Genomic DNA, 16,060 nt, shown 5'->3' on the forward strand with positions numbered 1-16,060 from the left:
TCGCAAACCTGGTATAGGGATCTAGTGCGGATGTCCAGGGCTCCTCCCTGGCATCTACCTCAGAGATCAGATCAGGGTTTTTTCTTTTATCAGAATCTGCAGTCTCTCAATATAACTACTTGGAGATTGAACGGTGGATTCTTTCGCAGAGGGTTTTTTCTGATTGTTATTGACATTCTTTGATCCAGGCCAGAAAACCGGTCAGAAAAATTTACCATAAGGTATGAAAGGTTTACTTTTCCTGGTGTTCGGATCGGGAGTACTTTTGGCATTCTGTGAGAATTCCTCAAATTCTTCAATTCCTTCAGGAGGGCCTAGATAAGGGCTTATTTTTGGACTTTATAAAGGGTAAAATCTCTGCTTTGTCGGTTCTGTTACACAGAAAGTTAGATTGTTTGCCTGATGTTCAATCCTTTGTACAAGCTGAGTAGAATTAAACTGATCATCAAGCCTATTGCTCCTCTCGGGAGCCTTAATTTGGTATTTAGTAGAGTACTACAGCATCATCAACCAATGTGCTCTTTAGACATCAAGCTGCTAATTTGGAAGGTGTTGTTTTTACTGGCCATCTTTTCTGCTCGAAGAGTTTCAGAATTGTCGGCCCTGTCTAGTGACCATCCTTATCTGGTATTCCATCAGGATAAGGCTGTTCTACGGACTAGGCTGGGTTTTCTGCCCATGGTAGTGTCGGTGGAAAATATAAACCAGTAAATTGTTGTTCCTTCCTTCTGTCCTAACCCTAGTACTTTTAAGGAAAGGCTGTTGCACATTTTAGATGTGGTTAGGGCAGTAGAATTTTATCTTCAAGCGACTAGAGATTTTCGTCATTCTTCCAATTAGTTTTTTACTGTTTTCTGGTAAGGGTCAGAAGGCTACTGCAGTGTCTTTGTCCTTTTGGTTAAGAATTTTGATTTGTAAAGCTTACTTGGTGGCGGGTCAACAACCGCCTTTAAGGATTACTGCTCATTCTACTCGCTCGGTTTCCACATCCTGGGCTTTCAAGAATAAGGTCTCTGTAGAGCAAATCTGCAAGGCTGCAACTTTGTCATCCATGCATACCTTGACTAAATTTTATATTTTCAATGTTTTTACCTTGGCAGGGGGCAGCATTTGGCAGAAGGGTTCTTTAAGTGGAGGCTCCTAGTAAATAAGTGCCAGCCTTACCTTCTCCCACCCATTTTTTTTCGGGGACTCCACAGCTTGGAAATAGTGAGAGTCCACAAACCCACCCAGTTTCTTTTTAGTTTGCACCTCTTTACCCTACTGTCTTTCTTACGTTATCCTTTCCTCGGCTACAAGCACTACTTGGAGGGAAAGGAAAGAAGGAGGGGTATTAAGAGCTCTGGGAGGGTGTCTTTGCCTCCTCCTGGTTGCAAGTTGATGTAATTCCCAAGAGTAAGGACTTGTGGACTGTCACTACCAAGAAATTAATTTATCAGGTAAGAATACATTTTATATTTTTAACTTTCTAATTTACTTTTATTATCAATTTTTCTTCTTTGTCTTGGTAGCAACGTATGCATAGGAGCTATCTAATTTATTATATGGCAGCAGTTTTGCAAGAGTGTTATCTATTAGCAAGAGCACTAGATGACATCACTATTTCCTGTCATGTTGTACTCCAGATGCCTACCTATGTATCTCTTCAACACAGAATATCATGGGAACAAAGCTAATTTAATAATAGAAGTAAATTAGAAAAAATAAATAAATTGTATGTTGTCTGAATCATGAAAGAAAATGTTTGTGTTTCATATCCCTTTAATTTCTACTTGACTTGGTTTACCAGCATCTAATGATCTTGCCCAGCAAGAGAAAAAATCAAACACAAAGTGACTTGGTGTCACTATGACTTATTGTAGCTGATGTACCTACCTGTTGTGTGTTGATTTTCTATATTCAATGAGATTTTAGTAGCAACCAGTGTATGAATTAACATCTCCTGGTGTGATGATAGCGTATAAATTTGTTGGCAAACATGTATTCACTTAATGCAATGTGCATAGACAGGTGTAATTCTTAATCAAACAGGGCGAGGTTGGTGAAGTGTTAATATGTATATATCAAAGGTGACTTGTATCATTACTGTATCAATGTAATAAATATACTCAGAGTTTGAAAATAAAGTTGTTAGCCTGGCCAACTTGCCTGCATGATATTCTCATTCAGTATAAAAATAAAAGATTAGAATGTTATATATACAATAATGTTTACAATATCTTTCTAATCTTACAGAAAGGAATTCATGAGTGGAATTTCAGTGCTACCTCTATACGTGGTGTAAGGTATGGTTATTCAGGTTATAATTTCCTATAAATAATTTCCATCCCTCGTTGTGTGTGTGTATGTGTGTGTGTGTGTATATATATATATATATATATATATATATTGTAATGCTCGTGGGATACCCCTCTATCAGACCGAACTCGACCGGTAGTCTTGTTATCCCGGTGTCGAGCTAGAATGATAGGGAATATCCCAGAGCAGAGAAAGTTAGCAAGATGAGGAGAATGGCACTCACCACAGGCAGGACAGTCCCCAGTGGCAATGGCAGAACAGGGCAAGGCAAATCACTGGAATGGTCAGACAGGCAGGATTCGGCAACAGTAAAGCAGTCCAAGGACAAACCACTAGAATGGTCATGCAGGCAGGGTTTGGCAACAGTAAAACAGTCCAAGGGCACACCACTTGAATGGTCAGGCAGGCAGGGTTCGGCAACAAAGAGGCAATCCAGAATAACAGGGGTTAATAAGCAGAGTAGTCAGACAGGCAGGGTTCAGCAGCAATATATCAGTCCAGCAATTTAGGGGTTAAACAGGTAGAGTAGTCAGACAGGCAGAGTTCAGCAGCAATATATAGATCCAGCAATTCAGGGGTATGGCAGGCATAGTAGTCAGACAGGCAGGGTTCAAAACACAGCAAGGCAAATAAGATGAAAACCGATCTATCACTCCCAGGAGTACACAAAGTAACACCTATACTAGGCTTACATAGGCGCAGGACTCGCGCCACAGACGTCTGGACCGGCATCAGGAGAAGGGAGTGTGCGCCAATGACGTCAGCGCCGCTCGCATCCGACCCAACACAGCCCCTGGTAACAAGCAGGGAAGGAGATGCTGCGCCCCTAGCAACGGCTAGAGCGCAGCGTGACATATTTAAAATGTAATATAATCAGTGGTGTATTTAGGTTTTATGCTGCCCTAGGCACTCACAGCCCCCCCACACACACGCACACGTTTTAAGCCTCTTTTGGCCATAATATTTTTTGGTCAGGGTGTAATGTGACTTTTTTAATGGAATTTTTAAAGTAATTGTTTATGTGCGCAAATATCGAAGTAAATCGAGGTTAGAAGTTATGTTTACACTATACTGTAGTCTATTAAGTAGTCTATTAAGTATGCAACAGAAAATAAAAAAAATTGGGCTAGATTGGTGCGGTGTGTGTATATATATATATATATATATATATAATTATTATTTTTTGCATTATCGAAAACTCCGCTTGGCTTTTCATTTTTCTGCTTGCATTCATATTACAAGTTCCAAAAAATGCAGTTTGCCCTAGCATTAACCCAAATAGCGCAGAAAAAAAAAAAGTTTTCCACGAGCACTTGCATGTATTCCCTCATAGGGTTTAATGGAGAAAAATAAAGTGGGGGGAAAAAATCTAACACCCGAGATCGCCCAAATTGCCATTGCCTTTTCCCATTCCCCATAAAAATCAATGGAGAAAAAAAAAACATTGCGCATACAACATAGCATATTTGCATTAGTAAATGTGAAATATTTACAGTAAATACATACTTAAAGGGACACTAAACCCAAAGTTTTTCTTTCATGATTCAGATAGAGAATACAATTTTAAACAACATTCCAATTTACTTCTATTATCTAATTTGCTTCATTTTTTAGATATCCTTTGTTGAAGAAATAGCAATGCACATGGTTGAGCCAATCACAGGAGACATCTTTGTGCAGCCACCAATCAGCAGCTACTAAGCCTATCTAGATATGCTTTTCAGCAAAGAATATCAAGAGAATAAACCAAATTAGAGAATAGAAGTAAATTAGGAAGTTGTTTAAAATTGCATGCTCTTTCTAAATCATAAAAGAAAAAATGTGGGTTTCATGTCCCTTTAAAATCTTTATTAAATATGAATATTGCATAAATATGTTTTATCATGGTTTTATCTGCTTAAAGGGACACTGAACCCAAATTTTTTCTTTCGTGATTCAGATAGAGCATACAATTTTAAGCAACTTTCTAATTTACTCTATTAATTTTTCTTCGTTCACTTGCTATCTTCATTGGAAAAAGAAGGCATCTAAGCTTCTTTTTTGGTTCAGCCTCTGGACAGCACTTTTTATTAGTGGATGAATTTATCTTCCAATCAGCAAGAATAACCCAGGTTATTCACCAAAAATGGGCTGGCATCTAAACTTACATTCTTGCATTTCAAATAAAGATACCAAGAGAATGAAGAAAATTTGATAATAGGAGTAAATTAGAAAGTTGCTTAAAATTGCATGCTCTATCTGAATCATGAAAGAAAAAATTTGGGTTTAGTGTCCCATTAATGGCAAAGGGCTATAATGCACTTATATATATGTTTACATATATATATATATATATATATATATTAATGTTTTTATATGTGTATACATGTAAATACATACTGTAAATACATATATACACACATATAAATACAATAATATATATGTACACCTAAACATACATATATATATACATATATATTTATATACATACAAATACATCTTTAGCAATGTATATGTTTCAATGGTAAAGCCATTTGCCTGCCTCTTTTTCTAACACCTGAGATCTCCAATCTTTGAGTCCTTCTAACTTTCTTGTGCAATATTTAACAAAAAGGTATTTTTATTAGCCAGTGTTAATATGAGTGTAAATGTATTTTGTCATATATTTTTGAAGTGTTTTGTGTAAGTTTTTAGTTTTTGAAAACAGTTAAACACAGCTCTGAGATTGCAGAAAGGATTGAAGCATAAAGGGCGATTGCGCTAGCTAGAATGAAAATGGCTTGCAAAAACACGATTACGCTAAACTGTTTGAGCCTCACTTGTAATCTAGCCCTTAATTGCTAAAAAATGCTAACCATCATCTGAGCTTTCTGTGAGTTGTAATCTTTTTGCTGGTGGTATGTGTGTGTTTGTGTGTATGTATGTGTGTGGCCGAACTGTTAGCCAACGGACATTTGGCCGACAGACATTTGGCAGATGGACATTTGGCCGACGGATAATAGTCCGATACACAAGTGGCTGTCAGATAACAGTCCGGCCACAAGAAAGGTAGATAGATAGATTAGATAGATAGATAAATAGATGCGATAGATAGATAGATAGATTCGATAGATAGATAATTTCACAGACAGAGAATTACAAGACGTGCAGGCTGGGACCCACGGTTAGGTTCCCAGAGGCGGATGCGGTGCCCAAGGCTCTGATTAGAACAGAGCACTCTGGAGCGTATCCGCCCTCGGCCGAACATCGGAACATGCTTCAGCATTCTGTCCGTTGGACAGAATGCTGTCGGCCAAATGTCCGTCGGGATTTTGTCAGAGCACCGTTTGTGTATATGTATGTGTGTGTTTGTGTGTATGTATGTGTGTGTATACATGCGTATTTATGTGTATATATTTTGTAAAAATGGCACCAATAGACTTGCTTGACTCAGGGTTGCCACAGACCTTAACACCTAGATTTAGAGTTCTGCGTTAGCCATCAAAACCAGCGTTAAGGGCTCCTAACGCTGCTTTTTACCGCCCGCTGGTATTTAGAGTCAGTCAGGAAAGGGTCTAACGTTCACTTTCCAGCCGCGACTTTTCCATACCGCAGATCCCCTTACGCCAATTGCGTATCCTATCTTTTCAATGGGATCTTCCTAACGCCGGTATTTACAGTCTTGGCTGAAGTGAGCGGTAGACCCTCTACCGACAAGACTCCAGTCGCAGAAAAAAGTCAGGAGTTAAGAGCTTTATGGGCTAACGCCGGTTAATAAAGCTCTTAACTACTGTGCTCTAAAGTACACTAACACCCATAAACTACCTATGTACCCCTAAACCGAGGTCCCCCCACATTGCCGCCACTCTAATAAATTTTAACCCCTAATCTGCCGACCGGACACCGCCGCCACCTACATTATCCCTATAAACCCCTAATCTGCTGCCCCTAACACCGCCGACACCTACATAATATTTATTAACCCCTAATCTGCCCCCCCCCCCCCCACGTCGCCGCTAACTTACCTACACTTATTAACCCCTAATCTGCCGACTGGACCTCGCCGCCACTATAATAAATGTATTAACCCCTAAACCGTTGCACTCCCGCCTTGCAAACCCTATAATAAATAGTATTAACCCCTAATCTGCACTCCCTAACATCGCCGCCACCTAATTTCAAGTATTAACCCCTAATCTGCCGACCGGACCTCGCCGCTAGTCTAATAAATGTATTAACCCCTAAAGCTAAGTCTAACCCTAACACCCCCCTAAATTAAATATAATTTAAATCTAATGAAATAAATTATTTCTTATTAAATAAATTAATCCTATTTAAAGCTAAATACTTACCTGTAAAATAAACCCTAATATAGCTACAATATAACAAATAATTATATTGTAGCTATTTTAGCATTTATATTTATTTTACAGGCAACTTTGTATTTATTTTAACTAGGTACAATAGCTATTAAATAGTTATAGGGATAACGTAGGTTGCGGCGGTGTCCGGAGCGGCAGATTAGGGGTTAATAATATAATGCAGGTGTCAGCGATAGCGGGGGCGGCAGATTAGGGGTTAATAAGTGTAAGGTTAGGGGTGTTTAGACTCGGGGTTCATGTTAGGGTGTTAGGTGCAGACTTAGAAACTGTTTCCCCATAGGAAACAATGTGGCTGCGTTAGGAGCTTAACGATGATTTTTTGCAGGTGTTAGGTTTTTTTCAGCTCAAGCTGCCCCATTGTTTCCTATGGGGAAATCGTGCACAAGCACGTTTTTCAAGCTGGCCGCTACCGTAAGCAACGCTGGTATTTAGAGTTGAAGTGGCTCCTTTTTGGAGCCTATCGCAGCCCTTCAGAGAACTCTAAATACCAGCGTTATTTAAAAGGTGCGGGGGGAAAAAACACGCGTAGCTAACGCACCCCTTTGGCCGCAAAACTCTAAATCTAGCCGTAAGTTTGTAAAAAAAAATGCAATAACTGAAGCACAATAAAACAAGGTATGCCTGTATGTGTGTGTGTGTGTGTGTGTGTATATATATATATATATATATATATATATATATATATATATACATACATACATACTGTATATTTCATGCTAATATCCACTTCTAAATATTCTGTATAAACTATCTTATGTGGAAAATGTATATCCCCTTTGTTTTTAACTTGCGCTTTAGGGAAATAAAACCTTATTTGTTATTATAACTGAGAAATTAAAGAAATTAAGAGGACTAGCTGTAGGCTGCTACACATGGATTTCCCCCGTGTAAATGTTTATCCTGTTGGCTAAGTTTCTGTTTCTGTTTTGATCTGCTAATGAGTTCTGCAGGTTATTAAAAGTTTCACATACCAAGAAAAAAAAAAGCTGAAATAAGTTAACTTTTCTTGAAAGCCATCGGTTCCTCACCTTAACTGCTATTAACCCCTAAACAACAAGACTCTCAATAAATCACCTGCCACTATTAACCCTTAAAATGTCAGACCCCATTACAAAAAATGGACAGCTAAGCCTCCCTAACCACCATAAGCGAACCTTTAGCCACAATTAAATGTTATGTGGCAAATGTCAATCCCCCCAGACTTTTCAGACCCGGGAGATTAAGAGTATTGCACACTAGCTGTAGTGTGCCATGATAAATGCAGGTATTGTATTGCTGCCCGCTAGACGCCAAGCCAGGTGGACATAGGTGAAGATGTACGCCCCTGTCCCCCTTACTTTGTTAAATCTAACCCAATTAAAAAAAAAAAAAAAAATCAGCATAATTATTGACTTGTGAATGTTTTTTTTCTTTTTATTCTGCCCTCCCATTTATTCTAATGATTGGTAAATATTACTCAGTGAGTGCTACTAGTGTAAACACAATAAATGGAAATTAAATTAAAGTTACTGAACTTTCCATATCTTGATTAATGTCCAATCAAACTTTGCGACTTTTCATTATTGCATATAAAAGACGTCCGTCTCCCCTGGTGCATATATAATGCGAGAGGGACCGATCAAGTAAACAGGTTTGCAGTTTAATAGGAAAAGGAGTCTTTCAAACACTTCTTTCATAAATGATCTGTTGGCAGCGGTTAAGAAACTGAAGACAGAGTTTTATATACAGACATTAGCACAGACAGATTGTTGTGATTAATCACAAAGCACAGGCTGAACATTACGCTAATGCACAAGTAGTCTGAAAAGGCAGAGACAAAACATGAGTTGATCTTATTTCTATCGTCATTGTGCCAAGTACCCAAGGATTTCACTATGATTTTAAAACAGTTGACGTATAACAATCATGTGATTTTTAATGTGCAAGTATCTCTTTTACAGAAATGATTAATATAAAAACTTTTTTTTTTTCTTTTTCATGATATGCAGCATTTCAAAGTTTGAAGAAAGGTGCTGTTTTCTGTATGTTCTGCACAACTCAGATGACTTCCAGATATATTTTTGCACAGAACTCCACTGTAAAAAGTAAGTAAAATGCAACTAGTTTTATGTTAAGATATATATCAGTAGACTCAAGACAGAGGGGTAGATTTATTAAGCAGTGGATGCTGCCATCTACCCCGAAGTTTCTGGCTCGCCGGAAACAGAAGTTAAGAAGTAGCGGTCATAAGACTGCTGCTCCTTAACTTCTCTGCTACCTCTGAGGTGGCGGACTGCAAACATCCCGTTCAGATACGATCTGGATGATTGACACCCCCTGCTAGGGCCGATTGGCCACGAATGTTCACTAGAAATGCTTGTGCAATGTTAAATGCCGGCATTTAGGGATGTCGGGCAGACATGATTCGCTACAGTGAATCATGTCCGCCTGCCATTTGATAAATTGGCCCCAGAGCCAAAAAATCTTTTGGACCACCCCAAAGGTAATTTTAAGTCAGAGCATTCTTCCAAGGATTTCTTTATTTATTTTTTTATTTTCCTATATATAAAAAATAATCCCTATAAATAAAAGTCTATCCTTTTCTTTACGTAATTATCTGACGGTAAAACTTCCTGGGTTTTGAAACATACACACATTGAAAAGCCTCTTGACTATATGTTTTTTTTATCTGCTGCAATAATTATTAGTTAGAGATAAAATGAGCATGTACACTGCTCTATGCAGCCAGTGTGCAACATGTTGCAGTGTGAGGTCATCTGTAGAAAACTGAAGTATGTAATGAAATCATAAGGTAAGAGAGGTATTAATGAGCTATTCATTTAAAATATAAAAAACAACTGGGCGTACTGTGCACTTACTTAGAACCTGAAAAAGTGGAGGTTTTCTTCTTAAATGGAAAGAGTCCACAGCTGCATTCATTACTTTTGGGAAATCAGAACCTAGCCACCAGGAGGAGGCAAAGACACCACAGCCAAAGGCTTAAATACTCCTCCCACTCCCCTCATTCCCCAGTCATTCTTTGCCTTTTGTCCCAGGAGGTTAGCAGAGAAGTGTCAGAATTTATTTTGTCTCTTATGGAGGGTAGTACTCTTCGACATGGGACAGGAGCTTTAAGTAATCCTATCAATTTCTCAGTGAGGACTTGGATGAAAGTCCGGAGAGGCAGGGAGAGTCTTTCTGCGAAACCATCCCGACTCATGTTAACAACTCCTCAAGCAATCGCATTGTTGAACTTCGCTCCGCTGCTTGCTTTCTTCTCTCAAGTCCATGGCGGAGGCGATGCTACTATCCGTCACACTTGAAGGGTCGTGTTCCTGTTCTACGGCGTAGATTCCGGTAAGATTGTTTCATTTTACTCTCTTCATGAATGTACTGTATTTCAGATGTTTTCCCGACAGGCTACCTTGCGGGTCTAACTTAACTCTCAGTAAATCTCCTTTAGTATCTTGGAATCAAGGGTTAATATCAGGGTTAATATCTCCTGAGGGGGGGTTATTGAACAGGCGGGTTTTTAATCATGCTTGTTATGTGATTCAACCTGCTTATGTGTAGTGTTAATTGGGCTCATGGTTTGGAACATTAAGGCCTCTGGAAGTGTCGCGACCTTATGGTTGGGCGCGCTTTTTTGGCCTGTACGTTTCACCTTGGGACTGTAATTACATTCCGTCTTCCATTTCCGCATTCCTAACCGTGTGGCGAAGGAGAAATTCTAGTCCGCATGGGGTCTTGTTCATAGGAGGTGGTGAGTGCCCCAGCCATTGTGGGTGTCAGGTGCCGTTTAGTTTTACTTTTTAGTCCATATTGCATATCCTCTATCCAGTTATGGGGGGTTCTGATGCTGAGACTGTTCGAATTTCAGATTCAGTTATGGAGGATTCTAATACTGAGACTGTTTTAATTTCAGATTCTGTGTCCGGTGACGAATCCGGATTGGCCTCGTTGACACGTGTCAACCAGTTATGTTCTGTATGCCATATGAGGGTGCCTTGTTCCTCGGGCTCGGGGAATCAAGGGACAGCTGAGCCATCCGCCTCTGGTGGTCCCGTCCTCCGAGAGGCGAGTTCCCTACCGCTTCATACTTTTACACATGTGGGTAACCCAGTTTATGATTATTCCTCCATGCTGGGTGGTGTGTTCCCCCCGGAGGTTGCAGCACTTTTTCGCTTCCATGTATTTTTGGCGGTTATTCTTCTGCAGAGTCCAGGCGTTTATTTGTGCTTGTGCCCTATCGTCCCGGGTCTCCCGCCTTGGGGAGGGCCTCTACAGTTCCCTACGGGTGTAGCTGTCCCTGAGTGTTATGCCTTTCGTTACAGGATTGCGCCCCTTTGCGTATTACTCAGACATGTTTTTCAGTTATTAAATGACCCTATCCTTATCGGATACGGGACTTTTCAGTCTGCTAATTCGAATGGTGCTCCTCATTAGACATGTGGGCATGATGTAATCTCCTGATTGTTATTTTATTGAGATCTTTCCAAGTTTATGGAAGATCAGGGTTCCGTCTGGCTGGTCCTGCGGGTAGGCCTGTTTCTTCTTGGGCGTTAACCTCCGGGTTGCCTTATTTTTTCTTTTATCCGATAGGTTGTTTTTTATTTGTTTTTGTTTCCTTCGGGAACCTTCTGGGATCGATACTCTTTGTTACTTCTTCGAAAGTTGTTTGGACATGTTAGTCCTATGTTAAAAATGTCTGTTTTCCTTTCTTCCCCTCTGAGGGAGGATTTATGCTGCTTGCCGGTTAGGACCCTGGGTGCAGGTTGGTCCTGTTGGGTCCGGTTCTGTCTTGTGACTGTTCACACACGTGGCGGTGTTCTGCTTGGCTGGTCCGGTTGAGGCTCCGAGTGCTCATGTTATCATTTGTTTTTCATGTTCAACTAAGCATTCAAGAGGACCTGTGGGTCCTTGAGGCGGGAAGGATTGTTTCCAGTCCTTATAGCCTTCAATCATGGATGACTGGGACTGTGGAGTTTCCGTGGCGTCACTATCTCTTACGTCTGGTATTTTCAGGCTCTAGAGTTTTCTCCCCCACATAGTGGAGGGTTGGAGGGCTTTGCGCCCTCTTACCGCTGTTTGAGCGGTTTGGCCTTCTTTTTGAGGCTCTGGATTTGTCCTTTTTAGACTTAGTCCATCAACAGCTAGTTGTTTGAATAGCGTGTCTAGCATGTGGAAGGTTTCAGTTTGAAACTAGCTGCAGCTCTTTGCACCTTTAATATGTGCTCGCAAGCTGTTTATTGTAACCAGCTTCAGCTATTGCACTTTGACCGTGTATTGCCTAGCTGAGTTATAAGACCTTCTTGGTCTTTTTCCGTTGTCTCCTTTTAGGGACCTGGGTGAATCCCTGTGGGGATATTGGGCTTAGCTCGGGGTTCCCCAGAGCTGAGAAGGCTATGCGCCTTTTCTCCCTGTATTCCTCTATTGTATGGAGGTGATGTGGTGACTAGCCCTACTCGAGGGGTTTTCTTGTCCTGAGGCTGTTTGAGAAGTATAGGGTCGTAATACGACCTTCTCCCCTTGCTCCTTGGAGCAAAGGACTTTAGCAAGGGGGGTTCCTTCCTTCAGTCGGGATTTATGAGTTCTTCTCGTGATCCGGATTGATCTGGATATTGCAATACCCCTTGTGTCTGTTTTTTTTGTCAGACGGGGTGTTAAGTTTTCGGGTATTGTTTGATTGAACAATTGGGTGGCCGGACCTGTTTTCTCCCTGAGGCTTCCGGTTTCTGAGGCTTTGCTCAGCATTTTCCCTTGTGGACCCAGTTATGGATTGTTACCGGAATCTTAGGCCTAAGGACCGGTTTGGAGTTCCCCAGTAATGGGAACTTGCGCTATGTCCTTTACTCAATCTACTTGACCTGGTCATGGTTGGACAGGTTTCTGAGTGTCTGTTGCTCAATTGGCTTGATGCACCTTAGGGTTGGATTCCCTAGGTCAGCTTGCTCTGCAGGTGAATGGGATTGAAGTGTCTCTGCTGCATCCATTACACAGGGAATGTGTGTAGCAGGCTACTTTTAGGGGGGTCCTTTCCAAGGCCCCAATTAAGGTTCTGTGTTCCCCTTTTGGAGACATGTGTGTAGATCTGGCGGCTTAGGTTGACTAGAGCGTGCCCTCTATCTGGGGGTTGCTTTTTGCAGTATGTTCTCTCGCTGGCTGCTTCTACTTACTAGCAAGTATCCTCTATGTCGTCCTGAGGTTGACTCTGTGTTCTCGACTCAGGGTTTTTCGTCTGGGTCTGTTACACATTTTTTTGTGGTTGGATACTTTCGTATTCTATGTTCAGACACTGTGAGGACTCTGTCTTCAGTTGTCTTTCGGGTGCTTGCATGATGTTGGAGAGAAGACTTTCTCTGTCTCTTGTCCAGTCTTATCCTGGGTTCTGTTTGGTCTAGGCGTAGCCTCCCTTTCTCTGTTTGGGCCCATTTGGGTCTTTGTGAGCTGGGTTTACTATGGAGGTTTCCTTTTATGGATTAAGGGGACCTTTTGGTTTCATTCTGTTCTCTTTTGCCTTGTCCCCTTGGGAGTTTAGGCTGGGGTCCCCTTCCTTAGTGTGGGGTGAGTGGTGAGGTTTTTTTCTCAGCTTCAGACGAAGTGGGGGTTTTCTGTTGGGTAGGGGCTCAGGCTTGGTGCCCTTAGTATGGGCCGCCTATTGTACCCTCCCATCTTGACATTCAGTGTCCTCTATAGCTTGGGTATTGTTTTCCCAAAAGTAATGAATGCAGCTGTGGACTCTTTCCATTTAAGAAGAAAAACATAAATTATGCTTACCTGATCATTTTCTTTTCTTCTGATGGAAAGAGTCCACAGCTCCCCACCTGTAATTTTTTTTGTGAGGCGTCCTTGGTTTATTCTTCTGGCATCTTTCACCTAATATTTATTCTATTGATCCTTGTTCCTCAACTGAAGGACTGGGTGATGAGGGGAGTGGGAGGAGTATTTAAGCCTTTGGCTGGGGTGTCTTTGTCTCCTCCTGGTGGCAAGGTTATTATTTCCCAAAATTAATGAATGCAGCTGTGGACTCTTTCCATCCGAAGAAAAGAAAATTATCAGGTAAGCATAATTTATGTTTTTGTTTTGTTCAAAGTTACTAAGGAAATAATATTTGGGGCAGATTAACTCTCATTTGTGTACATGCACTTTCTTACTTAGATTCTTCGACATGGTAAATAGCATCACTGAAGAAAATGGCAAGAACGCAGAAGAAGGGGAATTTGATGGGGATTCTTTAGAGGTCAGAAATCCCTCCCTTTAATTTACACATTTATGTTGATATTTTTTGTAACTTATTTTTTTTTGTTTGTTTTGTTCTTGAAAATGTGTTTAATACAAGAATCATGTAACGTTTGGATTCTATGAGCTGGATCTCGGCTGATACTACAAAATGTAGTGGCGTCCTCATTTAAAATGTGATTCACAGTTACCTGTAGTATTTCTATTTAGCTGCACAACTACTAAACTGACAACTCGTTAGATTTGTTTGTGTAAACAATAGTGGCCAACTCTGACGGCGTGATACAGGGAGATGTAGAGAACTAATATAATTAAGTGCACAAATTAAATACTACAATTTGTTGCTTTCTTAAGCGCATAGTTAAAGTCAACTCTAGAGCAGCAATGCACTTCTGGGAGCTATTTTTGACTTGCATGTCCCTTTAACATAAACTGAGCCACTAAATTATGCAAACATGCTCTTAATATTTCTGTGATAAACATATTGATTGGGGATATTTGTATCCCCAGAGACATTATCTTTTATTACGAAGAATGTGACATGTCCTTGACACAGATGTCAGTCCCATATCTCCAGAACAGGAGAACCATATGTTTCTTTAAAAAAAAACACATAAAATTGTATTCATATATATTTCTTCACATGATATGTTACATACCAGCCATTATTGTTTCTCAGTGCATCAAAATTGTAGTTCATATGTAATAAATGCAGTGCGATAGAGCATTATGACATTGCTTTTCATAATGAAGCAGGTTGTGCTGTACAATTTTTTTATTTAGTTAATTCTTGCATTGACACTTGGGAAGAGTTGCCCTATTTTCCACGTTAAAGGAAAAATAAAGTCTAAGGGATATGAAACCAAAAAAATTATTATTTTGTGATTCAGACAGAGAATAAAATTAGTAAAAAAAAGTTTCCAATTGACTTTTATTATCAAATGTACTTGGTTCCCATGGTATACTTTGTTGAATAAATACCTAGGTAGGCATCTGGAGCACTGCATAGCAGGAAATATTGCTGCCATCTTGTGCTCTTGCAAATGCATAACATTCTTGCAAAACTGCTGCTCCAGAGGTGCACGCTTCTGAGCTTATGGGGCCGATTTATCATGTGTGTAGCGGATCATGTCCGCCTGACATCAATAAATACTGACGGCATACGCCGTCGGCATTTATCATTGCACAAGCATTTTGTGTTAAATGCTTATGCAATACCATCCACTGCACATTCGTGGCCAATAGGCCGCTAGAAGGGGGTGTCAATCATCCAAATTGTATCCGATTGGGATGATTGCTGTCCGCCACCTCTGATAAATCTACCCCTATGTGTCTGCCTTTGAACAAAAGATACCAAGAGAACAAAGAAAATTTGATACTAGAAGTAAATTACAAATTTGTTTAAAATTGTATTTTCTATCTGAATCTTAAAAGAAAATGTTGAGGTTTCATGTCCCTTTAATATGAATTGTGTGTTCATAACTTACATGTACAAAAACTTAATAGGGATGTTTTCAACCTTTGAAGAAGATTCGGATTGTTAGTTATGTTTTAAATGTTAGATTTTAGTTTTATAGTAAAGTATAGCTCCTGATATATAATATGGAATTTGGTGTTTTAATAAGAAACAATAAAGTGAGAACAGATGAGCCAGTTTGATGATAAAATTAAGATTTGTTTTTTACAGTTTGACTATGAATATGATGAAAATGGAGACAGAGCTGTCCTCGGCAAAGGAACACATGGCGTTGTATATGCTGGACGAGACCTCAGTAATCAAGTCAGAATAGCCATAAAGGAAGTACCTGAGAGAGACAGCAGGTAAGTTGTGATTTTAATAAATTGGTGATTTACTGTGTTTTGTCACATTGAAAATAGTTTCACCATGCAATCATAAGGAAATTAGGCCAAGAAAGACACGCAACATTGTAGAAGCATGTTGTATGTCGTGATTGTGTGTTCCAAGGTGCACCCGCTTCAACCAAGTATGCCTTTAACATCTTTCCTGAGGTTTGTAATTTTACCTCATCCTCTTTATATCAGGCTATTCTCCTTCAATTAAGGATGCTGCAATCACTAGACATACATTTTCGCCTTTATGGACCTTATTAGGGGAGGTATATAGCCAATTCCCTCTGAGGAACAGAGGGCAATGTATCTACATGTGGTTAAGAGTTATTTCTCCAACATAGGTGTGTCCGGTC

The 16,060-nt window shown here is 40.1% G+C and overlaps 1 protein-coding gene across 3 annotated transcripts in view; it reads left to right on the forward strand.

Annotated features, from left to right (window-relative positions):
* The window catches only part of MAP3K5 (mitogen-activated protein kinase kinase kinase 5), a 690,524-nt gene that overhangs the window by 412,299 nt on the left and 262,165 nt on the right, over positions 1-16,060 (forward strand). For all 3 annotated transcript variants that reach the window (XM_053710886.1, XM_053710887.1, XM_053710888.1), the window contains exons 12-15: positions 2,236-2,285; positions 8,627-8,722; positions 13,776-13,857; positions 15,544-15,677. In XM_053710886.1, the coding sequence (XP_053566861.1) occupies positions 2,236-2,285; positions 8,627-8,722; positions 13,776-13,857; positions 15,544-15,677 (362 nt within the window). The remainder of the gene's footprint in view (positions 1-2,235; positions 2,286-8,626; positions 8,723-13,775; positions 13,858-15,543; positions 15,678-16,060) is intronic.

The sequence above is a fragment of the Bombina bombina genome, chromosome 4 (genome assembly GCF_027579735.1).
Source record: "Bombina bombina isolate aBomBom1 chromosome 4, aBomBom1.pri, whole genome shotgun sequence".
NCBI classification, from domain to species: Eukaryota; Metazoa; Chordata; class Amphibia; order Anura; family Bombinatoridae; genus Bombina; species Bombina bombina.